Source organism: Symphalangus syndactylus, chromosome 22 (genome assembly GCF_028878055.3).
Source record: "Symphalangus syndactylus isolate Jambi chromosome 22, NHGRI_mSymSyn1-v2.1_pri, whole genome shotgun sequence".
NCBI classification, from domain to species: domain Eukaryota; kingdom Metazoa; phylum Chordata; class Mammalia; order Primates; family Hylobatidae; genus Symphalangus; species Symphalangus syndactylus.
The window spans coordinates 60721057-60742930 of NC_072444.2; the positions used below are offsets into that span (position 1 = coordinate 60721057).

General features: G+C 40.6%; 1 protein-coding gene across 1 annotated transcript in view; it reads right to left on the reverse strand.

Annotated features, from left to right (window-relative positions):
• DARS1 (aspartyl-tRNA synthetase 1) overlaps window positions 1–21874 on the reverse strand; it is an 87071-nt gene that overhangs the window by 25600 nt on the left and 39597 nt on the right. Inside the window, exons 5-7 of the mRNA XM_055262027.2 lie at window positions 16450–16552; window positions 5470–5550; window positions 4341–4400 (exon numbers count right to left, since the gene is read on the reverse strand). Of these exons, the coding sequence (XP_055118002.1) occupies window positions 4341–4400; window positions 5470–5550; window positions 16450–16552 (244 nt within the window). The remainder of the gene's footprint in view (window positions 1–4340; window positions 4401–5469; window positions 5551–16449; window positions 16553–21874) is intronic.

The window sequence follows — 21874 nt, forward strand, 5'->3', positions numbered from 1 at the left end:
CGGCCGCCCCGTCCGGGAAGAAGTGAGGAGCGCCTCTGCCCGGCCGCCCCGTCCGGGAAGAAGTGAGGAGCGCCTCTGCCCGGGCGCCCCGTCCGGGAAGAAGTGAGGAGTGCCTCTGCCCGGCCGCCCCGTCTGGGAGGTGAGGAGCGCCTCTGCCCGGCCACCCATCGTCTGGGAGGTGAGGAGCGCCTCTGCCCGGCCACCCATCGTCTGGGAAGTGAGGAGCGCCTCTGCCCGGCCACCCATCGTCTGGGAGGTGAGGAGCGCCTCTGCCCGGCCACCCATCGTCTGGGAAGTGAGGAGCGCCTCTGCCCGGCCACCCATCGTCTGGGAGGTGAGGAGCGCCTCTGCCCGGCTGCCCCGTCCGGGAGGAAGTGAGGAGCGCCTCTGCCCGGGCGCCCCGTCCGGGAAGAAGTGAGGAGCGCCTCTGCCCGGCCGCCCCGTCCGGGAAGAAGTGAGGAGAGCCTCTGCCCGGCCGCCCATCGTCTGGGAAGTGAGGAGCGCCTCTGCCCGGCCACCCATCGTCTGGGAAGTGAGGAGCGTCTCTGCCTGGCTGCCCCGTCTGGGAAGTGAGGAGCGCCTCTGCCCGGCCGCCCCGTGTCTGTGTAGAAGTGAGGAGCGCCTCTGCCTGGCCGCTCCGTCTGGGAGGTCTACCACGGAGGCCAGAAGCAATGTGGGGGCTGGACGTGGTGGCTCACGCCTGTGGTCCCGGCACTCTGGGGGGCGAGGCGGGTTGATCACTTCGGGCTAGGAGTTCGAGACCAGTCTGGCCAACTTGGCGAAACATGAAGAATACAACAGACAAACCAACCAACCAACTCAGTGACAACAAAACAGGTCTACCCTGGAGTCATACTCTAATTTTTTCTATTTTCCTCCCTTTCTGATCCTTTATCCCACTTTCTTTTTCTTCCTCTTCCTTCTCCCTCTTCTTTGTCAAATAGAGGATTGAGTTATTATCACTGATCCATATAAAGTCCCTCTCTCATTTATTTTAACTCCCACCCCATTTCTATTCCCCGACTTCCCATGTGCAACCTTCCTAATATGTTTGATACGCATCTTTTTGTTTGTATGTATTTTTAGAAAATGTTTATTGTTTTTGTATGCAAAAAAAAATTAAAAAAAAAAAAAAGAGATAAATCCTCACACTGAAGAAATATGCTGGAGCCAGCTTATGAGAGCTGCTTATTAAATATTCAGAAAATGTGCAAGCCAAGTGTTAACCATTATTGAAATTAAATTGCATAAACTTATGATTAAATAATTATATTAAAAACAGAAGTAATAAACATTTAAAAAAAAAAGAAAGTAATGAGCTAGGCAATGTGTTAGAAGATGGGCTATTGATATTATCTAATTTTTCTTTGTTTAAGCGTTTTGTGGCTTTGTTAATAGACAGTTTCAGGGAGATATGGCAAATAGGCTTATTTCCAATCAGTTAGTGGAGGCTGCCCTGAGTGCTGTGTGGCTACTTGAAGCTCATCAAGAATAATGTGTATGTGGTATGTTGTGCCTGATTGGGGGCATTTGCCATGAATGTAATTCTTTTCTCTTGGACAGACTGTTAACTTAACGCAAGTACATGAGTTAAAGGGCTAAGAGTCTGTCCAAGAGAAAAGAATGGTGAAGACAAAGGTGACAAATTTCAAAACAAAAATATGTAACTGATAAGCTGAAACCACACCATAATAGCAGATACTTTTCATTCATTAACCCACAGGGTCAAAGTAGAGTTCATTAGTGAACAATAAAATATATGCTCAGATAGCTATTTCTTAATCCCTGCATGCCAAAATATACCTAAACATTCAAGAAAAAAACTTACAGAATTACATAGTAGGGGCTATTTGATAGTGTGATTTCAGAGGTAGCACTGAGGATAATGTGGTGTATTAGCAAATGAAGGGAACTTTAGGAAAGCCATGGGGTCTCAAGGGTTAGGATGCCCATGAGTCCTGAATTGTCTATCCCATGGGCATGTGAAACCAAGTAGCAAAAAAGAGCTGATGATTCACCTTTAAAGATGGCTCAGTTTCTATGCTTACCTGGCAACCCAAGGGAGGGCATCCCTATTAAGGAGACCTCACACTACTAGTCTTATCTCCCCAACAAAATGATGTGTTCTTTGAAGATGACCAACACATATTCCACAGTATAAGAAACCTGTAATACGAACATAATAAATATTTTGTAGACTAGCTATAGTATAGGGGGTTTAGATAAAGAAATAAAATAAATAGACTGTAATTTTGAACCAACTAATCCATTCGTATTTGGGAAAAGTACTTAAACAATGATTCTCAAGAGGGAAGACTAACATTTACTCCTAGGACAACCTTCACCTGTACCTAAGAGTGAGGTGAAATAAAGGGGACAATTCTGATCTAAAGGGAACTCTCCTGAATAGGTTCCCAGAAAACCCTCCTAACAACTTGCTAACCTATGAGGATGAAGCTAATTTGCCGTGCCAATCTGGAATATGAGCTATGTGAGTGCTATGTATGAAAAGGGTGCCAAAGACATTTTAATTCACTTTTCTAGGAATGAAAATTGCTTTAACCTTCTTGGGGGCTGGAAGGTGAAGTATTTCTAATCAGGGCACCTGCCTGTAAAGTTCAGAGAGAAAACAATTCATATACAAGAAAAAAGTTAGGCTACACTAGAACCTAAAGGAGGATATATCTTAGAACGTTTGTATTATAGAAGAAGAATGGCAATTTTGCCTTTTATTTCCAAATTCTTTAACCCTTGACTTTGCTGACAGTCTATGAAAGAGCTAGTTGGGGACTAAATTAGATAGTAGTTTATTTTTTGTTGAGACAGGATCTTGCTCTGTTGCCCAGACTGGAGTGCAGTGGTACAAACACAGCTCACTGCAGACTCAACCTCCTGGGCTCAAGCAATCCTCCTGCTTCAGCCTCCTGAGTAGCTGTGACCATAGATGTACGCCATCATGCTTGGCTAATTTTTAAATTTTTTAAGGAGACAGGGGTCCCGCCATGTTGCCCAGGCTGGTTTTAAACTCCTGCGCTCAAGCATTCTTCCCACCTCAGGCTCCCAAAGTGTTGGGATTACAGATGTGAGACACTGCACCAAACCAAGACAGTAGTTTAGAAGGAAACTAAGGTGCTTAAAAACTTAGAGTTACTAATGTACACAACATCTCCCAAAATGTAAAGTCAAAGAGTTAAACATGTGAATGCTTGCAAGGGCCAAATAACATGAATGAATGAAATGAATGATATTTGCTGGGTGGTGCAGGGCAAAGCAAAAGACAGTGTAAGAAACCTGTATATGTCCCATCTAGCATGCTAGCTCATGTTCCAGATTCTCCTCTTTTTAAGAAAAGATTTTAAGGTGAAAACCCATTTTTTCAATGGTGGCAATGAATTTAAACAAAACAAAACAACCCAAAACCCAAAAACCCCTCAGGCCAAATTCTAGAGGCACAAACCAATAATAACTTGTGTGAACAACTAGCAAGGGCAAATAAATAAAGAAAGATATCTCACTCCTGTGGCCAACATACATGAAAAACCTGAGGTTTCTAGGTAGTATCAAGAGGACTTTGGATTACTGCTTGCTTTTCCTATACAAATTAAAATGGAAAAGGTAAAAGACAAAAAGCAAATAATTAGGAATAACATGAGTATATAATAAGGGTAGACTCACATGATGGTAGAAGAGCCAAGAAGAACTCTTAAGGTGACAAAAAATTTGAGCTTGAGGTAGAATATTTAAGTAAAAAAGGAAGATGTGGTCAAAATATTAAGAAAGAAAGATGCAATGGTTTTACTACAATAATGATGAAACCACTAAACTCTCTTTCACTTGCAACCAAACCAGAAAGGGAAACTGAAGACCCATGAGACTACTGCATAAACCACCACAGCCAACTGCTTCTATATTTTTAATTTGGTGCTCCAATCAAATTCAAAGGATTGAAGCATTAATTACTCATTTCCACCTGGTCGATCTAAAATGTGCATGTAATTTTTTTCGTAACTTTGTAGTGATATTAACGGTTATGTTTCTACTTGCTGAATAACTTGTCTAAAAAAGATATCACCTGGAAGCAAGATCATTTACTTGCTTCAAATTCATTTGTCATTTTAAAACAAAGAAAGTCAATATTCTGTTAACTAGTATTTAACCGTTCCTGTTGCCTGCAGTTCTTTTTAGGGGAAGGGTCAGTCAGAAAAGGACATTGTTTCCTGTATTATATACTTACTGTCAGGCAAATACCATTTAGCTTTATAAGCCTGAGACAGGTATGGTATCCCTGCCCCTCTCGAATGTGGCATAATCGCTTCACTTAATAAATAAATGAGGCATACCCTAAGATCAATGACTCTGTTGTCTAATCTTGTATCCTGGTTAACAGTAGCTCTTCCTTCCTAAAAAAAAGGAAAAGAAAAAAACAAATTTTACTAATATTTTGAAGAACACAAAAAATACTTTTAGAAGCCTTGTTTACTTTTAATTGAGTAGGATGTGTGTACGTTAATATTATGCCCGAAAATCAGGGACCTCAAATAATGGTAGAAACACAAAGTGCAGCCAGAAAGAAGTTAGCGTTAAAAGAGAGATGGAAAAAAGACAAAGAATGAACAGATATTAATGGTTTCTTTCCCTCCTCCACCCCTCAAAGCCTTCCCTCATTATTGGGATATAAGAAAAATTAACCACCCGCTTCTTCATTGATTCCTGGATTTAACCTGTTAGCCCAAGGGTGAAGGAACAGATAAAAGCTGACATAGAATAGTGGTTCTCAAAATGTGGTCTAGGGAGCAGTGAAGCTCCCTGAGACTTTCCAGAAGTTGATGAAGTCAAACTTACTTTTTCATAATAATACTTTTTGTTTTTCACTCTTCATGAGTGTACTGAGCAGTTTTCTAAAGCTTCTATGATGTGTATTATCACAACAGAATGAATGCAGAGGCAATATGAGAATCTAGTTTTGTCTATTAAGCCAGAAATTACAAAGAATTGTGGTTATATAAATAGAATGTCATCCAAAAGATGAGGTAGCTGAGTGGTTAAGGTAATGGACTGCTAAATACAATGTCACTCTTAACAATAATTATTTTTTGCTTTGGACAACTGTAATTTTTTCATAAAATATGTTATTAGCTTCATTATTTACATAATACTACATATGCAAACATGTATGCAATGTATATATAATTTTTAGTAAATATTTAAAAATTTGTTTTAATTCCCAATACTGTACATATTGATATATATATCAATAAAAACAAAAGCTTGTAGCGTTCTTAATTATTTTTAATAATGTAAAAGGCAACTCGATACCAAAAGGTTTGAGAATTGCTGATTTTAAGAGTAAGTTTAAATAACAATGGAGCTTAAAATCAATTCACAGGTACCCTTAGTACATCAGGTTTTCAATGTTTTGCAAACTAAATATACAGAGGAAGCATAATATTTCATAAGTATAATTTTTACCTCTTCTCCTTCCGCCTCAGGCCGAACAGCATCATCCAGCTGCAGGGGCAGACGGGGTTCAGCCAAACTGATCACATAAATCTGTAAGTGAGAGATTGCCAAAAATAGTAGAAAGCACACAAAATCTGCATCTTTTGCTTAAAAAACAATCTACAATTTACTTAAGCATGAAGCAATGTTTGCATACATCTTTACTTGAAACTACTTGCTGAAATCAAACAAGATGATACAGGTTTTTTCACCTTGATGATCTGTCTAAAATGGGGATAATAATATTTTTTGCCTACCTCTATGGTTGTTAGAACAGTCAAATAAGATAACATATATAAAAATTATTTGTAAATTCTAAGATGCCTACCAATGTAATAAGTAATGACTGGGGTGTAGGCACTGGCTTACGGTCTAGCTATGTCAAAAAAGCTATGGTTAGGGGTTGGTGCTGTGGCTCATACCTATAATCCCAGCACTTAAGGAGGCTGTGGTGGGTTGATCACTTGAGCCCAGGAGTTTGAGTCTAGGCTGAGCAACATGGTGAAACCCTGTCTCTACAAAAAATACAAACATTAGCCAGGCATGGTGGTGCGTGCCTAAAATCCCAGCTACTTGGGTGGCTGAGGCACAAGGATCACTTGAACCTGGGAGGCAGAGGTTGCAGTGAGCCAAGATTGCACCACTGCACTCCAGCCTGGGTGACAGAGTGAGACCCTGTCTCAAAAAAACAAAAACAGAAACAAAAACAAACACAAACACAAAAAAGCTATTGTTAGGGAAATCACTTAATCTCAGAGCTTCACTTAAAATAAAGCCTGCTATAAGAATCAAACAGAATAATAAATGTGAAAACACTTTACTCATGTGAAGGAGCAATTAACATATGACTTGTTATCATTTTGTTTTTTTTTTTTTTTGAGACGGAGTCCCACTCTGTCACCCAGGCTGGAGTGCAATGGTGTGGTCTTGACTCACTGCAACCTCTGTCACCCGGGTTCAAGCGATTCTCCCACCTCAGCCTCCCAAGTGGCTGGGACTACAGGCACGTGCCACCACACGAGCTAATTTTTGTATTTTTAGTAGAGACAGCGTTTCACTATGTTGGCCAGGCTGGTCTCGAACTCGTGACCTCGTGATCTGCCTGTCTTGGCCTCCCAAAGTGCTAGGATTACAGGCATGAGCCACCACACCTGGCCGTCTTGTTATTTTTAACAGCATTTGGCCAGTGCCACTGCCACTGCCACCACTAGGATCAAATTCAGTCCAGCTCTGCTACACTTCTTTTCTCATTCTTTCTCCTTTCAAGTACCCCTTCATTGCTCTCTCTCATCAAACATGTTACAAACATCTCATTTCCTGCCAGTCTCCTGGTTAGGAAATGCCCTAGAGGATGTTCCTTTATGTTGTCAAAATCCTTCAATAGGCCAGGCGCAGTGGCTCACGCCTGTAATCCCAGCACTTTGGGAGGCCGAGGCGGGTGGATCACGAGGTCAGGAGATTGAGACCATCCTGGCTAACACAGTGAAACCCCGTCTCTACTAAAAAAAATACAAAAAATTAGTGGGGCGTGGTGGCAGGCGCCTATAGTCCCAGCTACTCGGGAGGCTGAGGCAGGAGAATGGCATGAACCTGGGAGGTGGAGGTTGCAGTAAGCCGAGATCCCGCCACTGCACTCCAGCCTGTGTGACACAGCGAGACTCTGTCTCAAAAAGAAAAAAAAAATAAATAAAAAATAAAAATTCCCTCAATATTCACTCACACTAATTTCACATTTTAGTGATAAAAAGCAACTGGCTCATAAAGACTGAACTAGAGTTTTTTGCTTTTTGTTTTTCTGGCTACCTTTAAAGCATATTACCATATTAGTTAACCCAAACTATGTCTGGAAAACCTGCTAAAGCACAAACGGGAAAAATACCTTATTTAATTACTTCAGGAAAGGGAATTATACTCTTCTAGTTGGCAGATCAATATTGGCATTCAGCTTAGATACTCCAAGAAATAGTGTAGGATACTCTAGTATTCCTTATTATAAAATAGAATTATTTGTCACCACTCCCTAAACCCAAATTCTAGCATTCCCTTTGACAAGTTAACAGAAACTTGATCTCCAATCCAAATTGGAGAACTGAAGAGCTGCTACTTCTACTTTTATAACTAGTGGGAATTCATCACCTCTTTACTAGACCATGAGTACTCTGACCCCAGAGTCTTCACATAGTGCTTGGCTCATAGTACCTATCAACAGTAACTACTGGCTGAATAAATAAATAAGTGATAAAGCAAAGTCATTACTTATATAAGATTCTACTTAGTAGGTAATACTTCATGCTTTGTGAAATACTTTATAATTATTTTTATTATGGCAAAATCTGTAAGCTCTTTAGGCTTAAAATTTATTACTAATATTTATTAATGTTGCATTGCACACATCTAGACAATAAGAATATCTTAAAACTACATTTGCTTCTAGTAAAAAAACAGAAATATAGATACACACACACACACACACTTTTTTTTTTTTTCAGTTTTGAGACAGGGTCTTGCTCTGTCACCCAGGCTAGAGCGCAGTGGCGTGATCATAGCTCACTGTAACCTCCAACTCCTGGGCTCAAGCGATCCTCCCACCCTGGCCTCCCAAAGCACTGGGATTACAGGTGTGAGCCACCATATCTGGCCAAATTTTCTTTTTTTTTTTTTTGAGATGGAGTCTCGCTCTTTCACCCAGGCTGGAGTGCAGTGGCGCGATCTTGGCTCACTGCAGGCTCTGCCCCCTGGGGGTTCACGCTATTCTCCTGCCTCAGCCTCCCGCGTAGCTGGGACTACAGGCGCCCGCCACCTCGCCCGGCTAATTTTTTGTATTTTTAGTAGAGACGGGGTTTCACCATGTTAGCCAGGATGGTCTCGATCTCCTGACCTCGTGATCCACCCGCCTCGGCCTCCCAAAGTGCTGGGATTACAGGTGTGAGCCACCATGCCCGGCCTCAAATTTTCTTTATTCAAGTACTGAAAAAGATGTGTTACTTGGAAAATGTGGGAGTTATCTTTCTTGGTCAACATAAATGGGTTTATTCATTTATCTTTATTCTTACTCTTTGGTCAGTTTGTCTTTACTAGGTTACAAACTTCCTGGTGGGGTTGGTTCAAGATGAGACTTACACAAACACAACAAAGTCATTTGTCAAATTAGGTCAGTAAAAATTACAAGGTTTTCTAAGTCTTGAAGAGTTCCATGAAAATAGATTCCAGTTAAATACAATGTTACTCTTAAATTAGTAAGTACATATGGGCCTATCTCTGAATCTGTCTGCCTGACTCTTACATATGGTCATGCATGTGCACACGGATCAGGGCGAGAAGAGGCCATGCTGTCTTAAAGACTACTCCTTAAGAGAAATCTAGTGATGCATATTGTAGATACAATCTAGACCTAAATCTGAGCACTGTAGGTTCAAACTGGCAGGGTTATTTGAATAGTACTAAATATGTGTGAATTCACTTATGATTTTTTTGTTGTTGTTGAGAGGGGTCCCACTTAGTCACGCAGGTTGGAGTGCAGTGGTGCGATCTTGGCTCACTGCAACCTCTGTCTCCTGGGTTCAAGCAATTCTCTTGCCTCAGCCTCCTGAGTAGCTGGGATTGCATGCACCTGCCATCACGCCTGGCTAATTTTTGTATTTTTAGTAGAAACAAGGTTTCACCATGTTGATCAGGCTGGTCTTGAACTCCTGATCTCAAGTGACACTTATGGTATTTTAAGTCAATGATAATGAGCTCTTTCAGTTTTTAATCCTGAGAAAAAAACAGATCAGAGATAAGTCTTGTTTAAAAAAAAAGGAAGCTACTGTTGGAATATAAGACCAATAAGGTACTATTTATTTTGACTTCTCTATGTTGTAAAAAATATCTGAAAAATAATGATTATAAGATTAAGAATTAATTAATTAATCATCCTTTAAAAGTATATCATCATTAGTTGATGCAGTTTCTTCCTAGCATCGACGGTCTTTACAATTTGGCATGTTTTTGCAGTGGCTGGTACTAGTTGTTCCTTTCCATGTTTAGTGCTTCCTTCAGGAGCTCTTGTAAGGGAGGCGTGGTGGTGACAAAATCTCTCAACATTTGCTTGTCTGTAAAGTATTTTATTTCTCCTTCACTTACGAAGCTTAGTTTGGCTGAATATGAAACTCTGGGTTGAAATTTCTTTTCTTTAAGAATGATGAATATTGGCCCCCACTCTCTTCTGGCTTGTAGAGTTTCTGCCAAGAGATCAGCTGTTAGTCTGATGGGCTTCCCTTTGTGGGTAACCCGACCTTTCTCTCTGGCTGCCCTTATTTTTTCCTTCATTTCAACTTTGGTGAATCTGACAATTGTGTGTCTTGGAGTTGCTCTTCTCGAGTATCTTTGTGGCGTTCTCTGTATTTCCTGAATTTGAATGTTGGCCTGCCTTGCTAGGTTGGGGAAATTCTCCTGGATAATATCCTGAAGAGTGTTTTCCAACTTGGTTCCATTCTCCCCGTCACTTTCAGGTACACCAGTCAGACTACTGACCAATCTACTGACCAATCAGACAGTAGATTTGGTCTTTTCACATAGTCCCATGTTTCTTGGAGGCTTTGTTCATTTCTTTTTACTCTTTTTTCTCTGAACTTCTCTTCTCGCTTCATTTCATTCATTTGATCTCCAATCACTGATACTCTTTCTTCCACTTGATCAAATTGGCTACTGAAGCTTGTGCATGCATCACGTAGTTCTTGTGCCATGGTTTTCAGCTCCAACAGGTCATTTAAGTTCTTCTCTATGCTGTTTATTCTAGTTAGCCATTCGTCTTTTTTTCAAGGTTTTTAGCTTCTTTGCGATGCGTTCGAACATCCTCCTTTAGCTCAGAGAAGTTTATTACCTATCGTCTGAAGCCTTCTTCTCTCAATTTGTCAAAGTCATTCTCTGTCCAGCTTTGTTCTGTTGCTGGTGAGGAGCTGCGTTCCTCTGGAGGAGAAGAGGCGCTCTGATTTTTAGAATTCTCAGCTTTTCTGCATCAACTAACGAGCAAAATAACCAGCTAACATCATGACAGGATCAAATTCACACATAACAGTATTAACCTTAAATGTAAATGGGCTAATTGCTCCAATTAAAAGACACAGACTGGCAAATTGGATAAAGAGTCAAGACCCATCAGTGTGCTGTATTCAGGAGACCCATCTCACGTGCAGAGACACACACAGACTCAAAATAAAGGGATGGAGGAAGATCTACCATGCAAATGGAAACCAAAAAAACGGGTTGCAAACCTAGTCTCTGATAAAACAGACTTTAAACCAACAAAGATCAAAGGAGACAAAGAAGGCCATTACATAACGGTAAAGGGATCAATTCAACAAGAAGAGCTAACTATCCTAAATATATATGCACCCAATACAGGAGCACCCAGATTCATAAAGCAAGTCCTTAGAGACCTACAAAGAGACTTAAGACTCCCACACAATAATAATGGGAGACTTTAACACCCCACTATCAACATTAGACACATCAACGAGACAGAAAGGTAAGTATACCCAGGAATTGAACTCAGCTCTGCACCAAGCAGACCTAATAGACATCTACAGAACTCTCCACCCCAAATCAACAGAATATACATTCTTCTCAGCACCACATTACACTTATTCCAAAATTGACCACATAGTTGGAAGTAAAACACTCCTCAGTAAATGTAAAAGAACAGAAATTATAACAAACTGTCTCTCAGACCACAGTGCAATCAAACTAGAACTCAGGATTAAGAAACTCACTCAAAACTACTCAACTACATGGAAACTGAACAACCTGCTCCTGAATGACAACTGGGTACATAATGAAATGAAGGCAGAAATAAAGATGTTCTTTGAAATCAATGAGAACAAAGACACAACATACCAGAATCTCTGGGACACATTTAAAGCAGTGTGTAGAGGGAAATTTATAGCACTGAATGCCCACAAGAGAAAGCAAGAAAGATCTAAAATTGACACCCTAACATCACAATTAAAAGAATTAGAGAAGCAAGCGCAAACACATTCAAAAGCTAGCAGAAGGCAAGAAATAACTAAGATCAGAGCAGAACTGAAGGATATAGAGAAACAAAAAACCCTTCAAAAAATCAAGGAATCCAGGAGCTGGTTTTTTGAAAAGATCAACAAAATTGATAGACCGCTAGCAAGACTAACAAAGAAAAGAGAGAAGAATCAAATAGATGCAATAAAAAATGATAAAGGAGATATCATCACTGATCCCACAGAAATACAAACTACCACGAGAGAATACTGTGAACACCTCTATGCAAATAAACTAGAAAGTCTAGAAGAAATGGATAAATTCCTGGATACATACACCCTCCCAAGACTAAACCAGGAAGAAGTTGAATCCCTGAATAGACCAATAATAGGCTCTGAAATTGAGGGAATAATTAATAGCCTACCAATCAAAAACAGTCCAGGACCAGACGGATTCACAGCTGAATTCTACCAGAGGTACAAAGAGGAGCTGGTACCATTCCTTCTGAAACTATTCCAATCAATAGAAAAAGAGGGAATCCTCCCTAACTCATTTTATGAGGCCAGCATCATCCCGATACCAAAACCTGGCAGAGACACAACAAAAAAAAGAGAATTTTAGACCAATATCCCTGATGAACATTGGTGCAAAAATCCTCAATAAAATACTGGCAAACCGAATCCAGCAGCACATCAAAAAGCTTATCCACTACAATTAAGTTGGCTTTATCCCTGGGATGTAAGGCTGATTCAACATATGCATATCAATAAACGTAATCCAGCATATAAACAGAACCAAAGACAAAAACCATATGATTATCTCAATAGATGCAGAGAAGGCCTTTGACAAAATTCAACAGCCCTTCATGCTAAAAACTCTTAATAAACTAGGTATAGATGGGACGTATCTCAAAATAATAAGTGCTATCTATGACAAATCCACAGCCAATATCATACTGAATGGGAAAAAACTGGAAGCATTCCCTTTGAAAACTGGCACAAGACAGGGATGTCCTCTCTCACCACTCCTATTCAACACAGCGTTGGAAGTTCTGGCCAGGGCAATCAGGCAGGAGAAGGAAATAAAGGGTATTCAATTAGGAAAAGAGGAAGTCAAACTGTCCCTGTTTGCAGATGACATGATTGTATATTTAGAAAACCCCATCATCTCAGGCCAAAATCTCCTTAAGCTGATAAGCAACTTCAGCAAAGTCTCAGGATACACAATCAATGTGCAAAAATCACAAGCCTTCCTATACACCAATAACAGACAAACAGAGCCAAATCATGAGTGAACTCCCATTCACAATTGCTTCAAAGAGAATAAAATACCTAGGAATCCAACTTACAAGGGATGTGAAGGACCTCTTCAAGGAGAACTACAAACAACTGCTCAATGAAATAAAAGAGGACACAAACAAATGGAAGAACATTCCATGCTCATGGATAGGAAGAATCAATATCGTGAAAATGGCCATACTGCCCAAGGTAATTTATAGATTCAATGCCATCCCCATCAAGCTACCAATGACTTTCTTCACAAAATTGGAAAAAACTACTTTAAAGTTCATATGGAACCAAAAAAGAGCCCACATTGCCAAGACAATCCTAAGCCAAAAGAACAAAACTAGAGGTATCACACTACCTGACTTCAAACTATACTACAAGGCTACAGTAACCAAAACAGCATGGTACTGGTACCAAAACAGAGATATAGACCAATGGAACAGAACAGAGCCCTCAGAAATAATACCACACATCTACAACCATCTGATCTTTGACAAACCTGATAAAAACAAGAAATGGGGAAAAGATTCCCTATTTAATAAATGATGCTGGGAAAACTGGCTAGCCATATGCAGAAAGCTGAAACTGGATTCCTTCCTTACGTCTTATACAAAAATTAATTCAAGATGGATTAAGGACTTAAATGTTAGACCTAAAACCATAAAAACCCTAGAAGAAAACCTAGGCAATACCATTCAGGACATAGGCATGGGCAAGGACTTCATGACTAAAACACCAAAAGCAATGGCAACAAGAGCCAAAATTGACAAATGGGATCTAATTAAACTAAAGAGCTTCTGCACAGCAAAAGAAACTACCATCCAAGTGAACAGGCAACCTACAGAATGGGAGAAAATTTTTACAATCTACCCATCTGACAAAGGGGTAATATCCAGAATCTGCAAAGAACTTCAACAAATTTACAAGAAAAAATCCAACAACCCCATCAAAAAGTGGGCAAAGGATATGAACAGACACTTCTCAAAAGAAGACATTTATGCAGCCAACAGACATGTGAAAAAAATGCTCATCATTACTGGCCATCAGAGAAATGCAAATCAAAACCAGAATGAGATACCATCTCACACCAGTTAGGATGGTGATCATTAAAAAGTCAGGAAACAACACGTGCTGGAGGGGATGTGGAGAAATAGGAACACTTTTACACTGTTGGTGGGACTGTAAACTAGTTCAACCATTGTGGCAGACAGTGTGGTGATTCCTGAGGGATCTAGAACTAGAAATGCCATTTGACCCAGCCATCCCATTACTGGGTATATACCCAAAGGATTATAAATCATGCTGCTATAAAGACCCATGCACATGTGTCTTTATTGCAGCACTATTCACAATAGCAAAGACTTGGAACCAACCCAAATGTCCATCAATGATAGACTGGATTAAGAAAATGCGGCCTGCCTGCCTTCCTCCCCCACCCCCCTCCCCTGTTGCCCGGACTGCAGTATAGCCGGCACGCTGCAGACTCCCTGCCTCTGGCTCCCATGATTCTCCTGCCTCGGCCTGCGGGTTGCCTGGGATTGCGGGCGCGTGCCACCACCCCTGCCTGGTTTTTCTCCTTTGGCTGGAGGCGTGGTTTCGCTATGTTGGCCAGGCTGGTCTCCAGCTCCTGACCTTGGGAGGTCTGCCCGCCTCGGCCTCCCGAGGTGCTGGGACTGCAGACGGAGTCTCGCTCACTCGGTGCTCGGTGTTGCCCGGGCTGGAGTGCTATGGCGTGGTCTTGGCTCGCTGCAGCCTCCGCCTCCCAGCCGCCTGCCTTGGCCTCCCAGGGTGCTGGGATTGCAGCCTCTGCCCGGCCGCCACCCCATCTGGGAGGTGGGGAGCGTCTCTGCCTGGCTGCCCATCGTCTGGGATGTGAGGAGCGCCTCTGCCCGGCCGCCCCGTCTGGGAGGTGAGAAGCGCCTTTGCCCATCCGCCACCCCATCTAGAAAGTGAGGAGCGTCTCTGCCTGGCCGCCCATCGTCTGGGAAGTGAGGAGCGCCTCTGCCTGGCCGCCCCATTTGGGAAGTGAGGAGCGCCTCTGCCCAGCCGCCCCGTCTGGGAGGTCTACCACGGAGGCCACACGCAATGTGGGGGCTGGACGTGGTGGCTCACGCCTGTAGTCCCAGCACTCTGGGAGGCTGAGGTGGGTTGATCACTTGAGGCTAGGAGTTCAAGACCAGCCTGGCCAACATGGTGAAACATATGAAAAATACAACAGACAAACCAACCAACCAACCCAGCGACAACAGAACAGGTCTACCCTGGAGTCATACTCTAATTTTTTCTATTTTCCTCCCTTTCTGATCCTTTATCCCACTTTCTTTTTCTTCCTCTTCCTTCTCCTTCTTCTTTGTCAAATAGAGGATTGAGTTATTATCATTGAAAAAAAAAAAAAAGATTTCAGATCCTAGAATTGCCCTGGTTTTCTGAGGCACCCAATTCAGAACCCCTACTTACTTAGACCCTCCCCCAAATTACCCAACAAAAGCCAAGATCCTATAATCACCACCTTACTGAATCACCCCACACTTCTCCCTTGTTGCCATGAGTAATAAACGTATTTGAAAAAAAAAAAAAAAAAAAGAAAATGTGGCACATATACACCATGGAATACTATGCAGCCATAAAAAAGGATGAGTTAATGTCCTTTGTAGGGACGTGGATGAAGCCAGAAACCATCATTCTGAGCAAACTATCACAAGGGCAGAAAACCAAACAGTGTATGTTCTCACTCATAGGTGGGAAATGAACAATGAGATCACTTGGACACAGGAAGGGGAACATCACACACCAGGGCCTGTACTGGGGTGGGGGGAGGGGGGAGGGATAGCATCAGGAGATATACCTAATGTAAATGACGAGTTAATGAGTGCAGCACACCAACATGGCACATGTATACGTATGTAACAAACCTGCACGTCGTGCACATGTATCCTAGAACTTAAAGTATAAAGAAAAAATAAAAAATGGAAACTGAAAAATAAAATAAAAGTACATCATCAGAAAACTTACAGCAAGATAGGTCCATTATTATTCACTTACATTGGTGAGTAGTTTTTCGGATGTGTTTTATATTTTTCCCTATGTGGCTGTGGTAGACTGTTTGCAAAAATGGCTGCAATACTTCCTCTTGCTCCTGCATGTATATTCCCTTGCAATCATGTTGCCTTTCCTCCCATCAAGGGCTAGAATCTATTTCTTTACCCCTTAAATCTAAGTTTTGCTGTGTGACTTTGACGAGTGGAATATTTAGCTAATGTGACACAAGTAGAAGCTTGAAAAGTGTCTGTTCTTAGGGTTTTACTCTCTTGCCTTTGGGAACCCTCCTGGTACCTGAATATCAACATATCTGGGCTAGCCTGCTGGATGAGAGGAAGCCACAGAAAGAGATACGCCAGATTTATCAGTGAGCCCAGCCAATGTCGCATGGAGCAGATGAGCTATCTCAGTTGGGTGCATCACAGAATTGTAAGCAAATAAATGTTTGTTGTTTCAAGTCACTAAGTACTGGGGTGATTTGTTACATAACAAAAGCTAATTGATTCAGTAACTAATTTATAAACCTCAGTATTTTACATTAATTTTAATTAGTAAGAACATATAAATTTGACATGAAAACAATTAGAACCCAAATCTATTTCTATATGCGATTTTATATTTTGAAAAAAGTTACCTTCTGAACATGTAACTCAACATCTTGCTGTGTACAGCTTCCAATTTTCTGATTCACTTTTCTCACAACACCTTCTACATCCACAATGCTCTCTTTGTTGATGCTGTCAAGAGAAAAAATTCCCAACTTTAATCATCTCATCAGAGGTGTCAGAACTCACCTGGTGTTTCAGCAGTAAAGCTGAATATGTTAAACTCTTCTTTAATACAGTAAGCCACTTGAGATAAAGCCAGTCTATTTAACCTACTTAGAATAAGCTATTATGTAGCATACCTTGTGAGATTCCTTGAAGAGATGATTTTTTAGATGCCATAATTTAGTTACCACTTATAAAATACTCTGGACATAAAAGGTAATAAAACCAGTACCGAATTGGGAAAAGTAGTAAAAAGTCTTAATTATTTATTAAAGAACATTTCCCTCCCTATTTTTTGAGAATCACTAAGATCAGCATTTCCTATAATGAGAAATACTGGCTTTAATAAATGCAATTACTGGTATGTGAAGGAATTAAATAATAGAAGAAGGTCAACTGAAAAGATTTTAAGGTAATAAGAGGACACTAGGGTGCTGTTTTGCAATTAAATCCTCACTACCTTTAGTTTCTGAGTATACTCTGTCATGGGATTTATGATTATTGGATTGTGTACTCCCATTTAAAAGGATGCCTATATGAAGTTTAATATATGATGAATGTAAAATAAATGCATCTCCTGGACAGCTTATTTTTATAATAACTTGAATTCTGAACACCAGACACTGAAATTCTAAAATACAAAATTTATAAAGTAGCTTATTAAACACAATGATTATTTTTTTAATCACTAGTACATAACCAAGGAAGAAAATGTATAACCCAAAATGGTGATTCCCATACAAAATGTACCCGTTTTACTTTTGTGTATATTCTTGTACTGACAAAGTATATCACAATACAGTTGATGAAAAGGATAAGATTTAATTTTCATGGAAAAATTCTATTCATTCTGATGAGGATTTGGGTCTTCAGTAGTTGTGGTGCAGTTAGACATTCCAGAAACCAGACAGTACTTACTTTATATAAGAGAACACCAGAATCCATTCCAATGAAAAAGGATCAAAATGAGGATAATACGTGAAGAGTAGTTAAGAAAGAAAATTGTTTATTTCACTTGGCTACACTGCCTAGAAACCTTATGTCTGTTGCCAACTAACTTAAAAAAAAACAAAAAATCAACAGCATGCATATCTCTTGTACTCTTGTAAGTCTCCTGCACTGGGGCTATCACCTAACACCTAGCTAAAATCTTGACTACTGAAGAAACTCAGAATTTATTATGGCAAAAGAAGTAGTTGGTGAACTAAGATAAGGCTTTTCTGAGGCTTGAAGGCATCAAGAGGCTCCAGTGGACTGTTATAAGGGCTTTCTAATGCTTGCAATCTAGTGTCACTGAATGAATCTATCTTCAATGTGACTGCCACCTACCAGTAAATGTGATAACTGAGTGTATATTCAGGCCTGGTGAGAATTCTATTGCTTATCTCACACATCTTCACAAGGAAGGTTTTCTCCTCTGTATCGATCAATGTACTGCTTCATCAAGCAATCTAACCTGTCCCAAGTAGAGGTCCACTCTGCTACCTTTCTTCTATATCCCTGACCCCTTGGTCCTCTCATCTCACCTCCTTTGACTCCTATTAGAAGGCATTTGCTGGCCCTCTGCACCTTCCATTATCAGACAGTCTTCTTCAAGCCAACTCAAGTCAAACACATCTACTTTTTTTTTTTTTTTTTTTTTTTTTTGAGACAGAGTCTCGTCTCTGTCACCCAGGCTGGAGTGAAGTGGCTCCATCTCGACTCATCACAACCTCTGCCTCCCGGGTTCAAGTGATTCTCCTGTCTCAGCCTCCTGAGTAGCTGGGCTCACAGGCATGTGCCACCATGCCTGGCTAATTTTTGCATTTTTAGCAGAGACAGGGTTTCACCGTACTGGCCAGGGTGGTCTTGAACTCCTGACCTCAGGTGATCCACCCATCTCGGCCTCCCAAACTGCTGGGATTACAGGCATGAGCCATTGTGCCTGGCCCAAACACATTTACTTTTAAGGATTGAGCGTCATGTTAGTATCCTTCTAGAAAGAAGGTGGAATGTAGTCAAAGATAACTCTGCCCAGGGCTGGCTGTAGGTCCAATTAAAGCAAACAAAAATTTCCGCTTCTTTCTCATTCAAAAGTACCAGATGACTCTTTTAACCCAGGACCTGAAACCTGGAACTATATCTACCTTTAGTACTTTAATTCCGTAGTACTGAGTGCTAAAATATTAGATCAGTTAGTCTAGAAAACAACTACCACTTAGAACATTGTTTCCAGGACTAAACAACTTACAAATTAACTTCTGAAACCACAAACTATTTCTTAAGCTAGGGCCAAAGCTATTATAAATTTCTGCAATTACAAATTGTTCTACTGAATCAACGTGAAAGAAGGCAGGATTAATCAGACATAGAGAACAATTAATTTTTTTTAACCCTTCCAATCTCAGTATTTCCCCTTATTATTTGCAGCTGTTAAAAATCATAACCTATTTAGACATTAGTAAAACTATTCCATGATTTTGGACAATTTAGCTCTATTATCTCTATACAGCTACATCTGTATCTACATCTATTTTTATCTTACTATAGACATGAGTGAATTCAGAAGAAAAAACATTAAAATCAAAAAGGTTCCATTTGTGAAAAAGGGTCAGACTATCCGAGGGTTTTATGTGTATGTATAAAATAGAGTCAAAACAAGAGAGACAGGAATACTTGAGTACATTACTGCCAGTAGAAGAATAAAATTCTACTGATTGTAGAAACAGTCTAATTATATGATTTTAACTGACATTGTATATGAAGATGGCATAATATCTACAGGAGAGGAAAGGAGAGGAGGGGAAGAAAGAGGGGAGGAGAGAGGAGAATGAGGGTACCACTGCTAGCTTCTTTTAATTATTGGAATTCCACAATCTTCCTTCAGAAACCTCTCATGCTATAGGTGATATGTGACCTCCTGAGAAGCAATCCAAGTTATGGGTCCAGTGTTTATGTATAAATTAACTATTGGAACAACTCAAATTCATTCTCATTCTTTTAGATAAAGGAAAAAAGCAGGGAAGAAAGGGTAGGCGGAATGAAGGAAGTTGAATTATTTTCTTTCCCTCAATGGGTAATCTTGAGCATATCACACTTTGGAGAGCACTGGGGTAGAGAACAAGAATCATAAACCCTGAGAAATGGCTACTGTAGATGATCTGAAAACCAAGGGTGAAGGTGTAATTTCTGTATAGGAGATAGGTGAAAAAATATTTAACAGCACACAACTCCAGTCAAAGAGGTTACCATCTTGCAAATAAATGGAGACATAAATCTGGAGAAAAAGTAGTTTATCTCTTGCTGCTGGTTCCCAGTGTCAGGTTTTGAATCTGATAAGTCCTCCTGAGAGTATAGAGAAGAAGCACTGGGATCGACTCACTGCAAACTCGTCTCCTAAGTTCAAGTGACCCTCCCACCTCAGCCTCCTGAGTAGCCGGGACTACAGGCAGGCGCCACCACGCCCGGCTAATTTCTGTATTTTATGTAGAGACAGGGTTTCATCATGTTGCCCAGGATGGTCTCGCACTCCTGGGCTCAAGTGATCCATCTGCCTCTGCTTCCCAAAGTGGTGGGATTACAGGCGTGAGCCACCATGCCTGGAAAACACACTTTTATTTTTATAGCTCAAATGAAAGTGATTTTAGGCCAGGCACGGTGGCTCATGCCTGTAATCCCAGCACTTTTGGGAGGTCGGGTGGGTGGATGACCTGAGGTCAGGAGTTTAAGACCAGCCTGGCTAACATGGTGAAACCCAGTCTCTACTAAAAATACAAAAAAATTAGCCGGTTGTGGTGGCACGGCCCTGTAGCCCCAGCTACTCTGGAGGCTGAGGCAGGAGAATTGCTTGAACCCAGGAGACAGAGGTTACTGTGAGCAGAGATTGTGCCACTGCACTCCTGCCTGGGTGACACAACGAGACTTCGTCGCAGAAAAAAAAAAAAAAAGAAAGAAAGAAAAAGAAAAAAGAGAAAAGAGATTTAACAACTAAATCCCTAAAGTATTATTTCTATTAACTCTTTAGCAATTCTCTTTTATGTTCCAGGTTCTGTGTGAAGTGCTTTAGGTACACACTATCTCATTTGAGCTTCACAAAGGCCTACACGGTAGGTATTATCAACATTTTACAGATGAGAAAACTGAGACTCTACAAGGTTAAGTAATTAGACTACCATCACATAGCTAATAAGATCATTTAATGATTATTGCACTAGACAGTTCTGTTACAGACTGACAAATTAGAACTAAATTTAAATATCTCAGAATGCATCATCAACTCACTCTGAAATAATACATTTTCATTCTTAGAAGCTCATGAGCTACTAGATTGCTTTATAGTTTCTGTGAAAAAACAAACAAACAAACAAAAAAACTGAAACTGATAGGCCCTTTAGTAATAGTTTCCCAAATGTCCAGGAATCATACTACCTTCCCCAGTAACACTGATGTATCTCGATGTTTTGCTGTTGTTGCCAACCTTAGTAGAAATTCAGCAAAATCTTTAAATAATAATTTCATATTGTTTTATACAAAGTTATATTTAGCCAAGGAGAATTAATCCTACAAACGATCTGAAAATTTCTGACAGCAGATTTTAGACCCGTTTTTTTTCTTAGCACATCTTTAGCATTACCCAAATTTTCAATACAGATGTTGCAGTGGACAGGACTGAAAATGGAAGCTATTTTTCCTCTAACAGATAAATATCCTGTTCCAACAAAGAGGTATAAAATGTAGGTGCAACTGTTCAAGGAGTTGCAATACACAATAGTATAATGGCCTCGCCTACATTCACCAATTTATCCACATGGATGCTCAACGGGTATCCACATGCATACCTCTCTTTGGGCCTCAACTATAGACAATATACACTCCTACCACAACACCTGTATACCCTGCCTCTGCATGCAGTTGTTTATCTCCCTTGCCCTCTCCCAAAATTAAGCTTCTCCTAAGACATATATGACACACATAAATCTTTGCATACTCAAGCCCAGCAGAGTACCTGGACCAGGGCACGTGCTAAATACAAGTTTGTAAAAATCAATGAGACTTCTTCTGAGTATTATTTTGGTATTTTCCAGATCTAATAGTTAATGTAGGCTGGGTGCAGTGGCTCATGCCTGTAATCTCAGCACTTTGGGAGGCCAGGGCGGGTGGATCACTTGAGGTCAGGAGTTTGAGAGCAGCTTGGCCAACATGGTGAAACCCCATCTCCACTAAAAGTACACAAAAAAAATTTAGCTGGGCGTGGTAGCGTGTGCCGGTAGTCCCAGATACTCGGGAGGCTGAGGCAGAGAGAATTGTTTT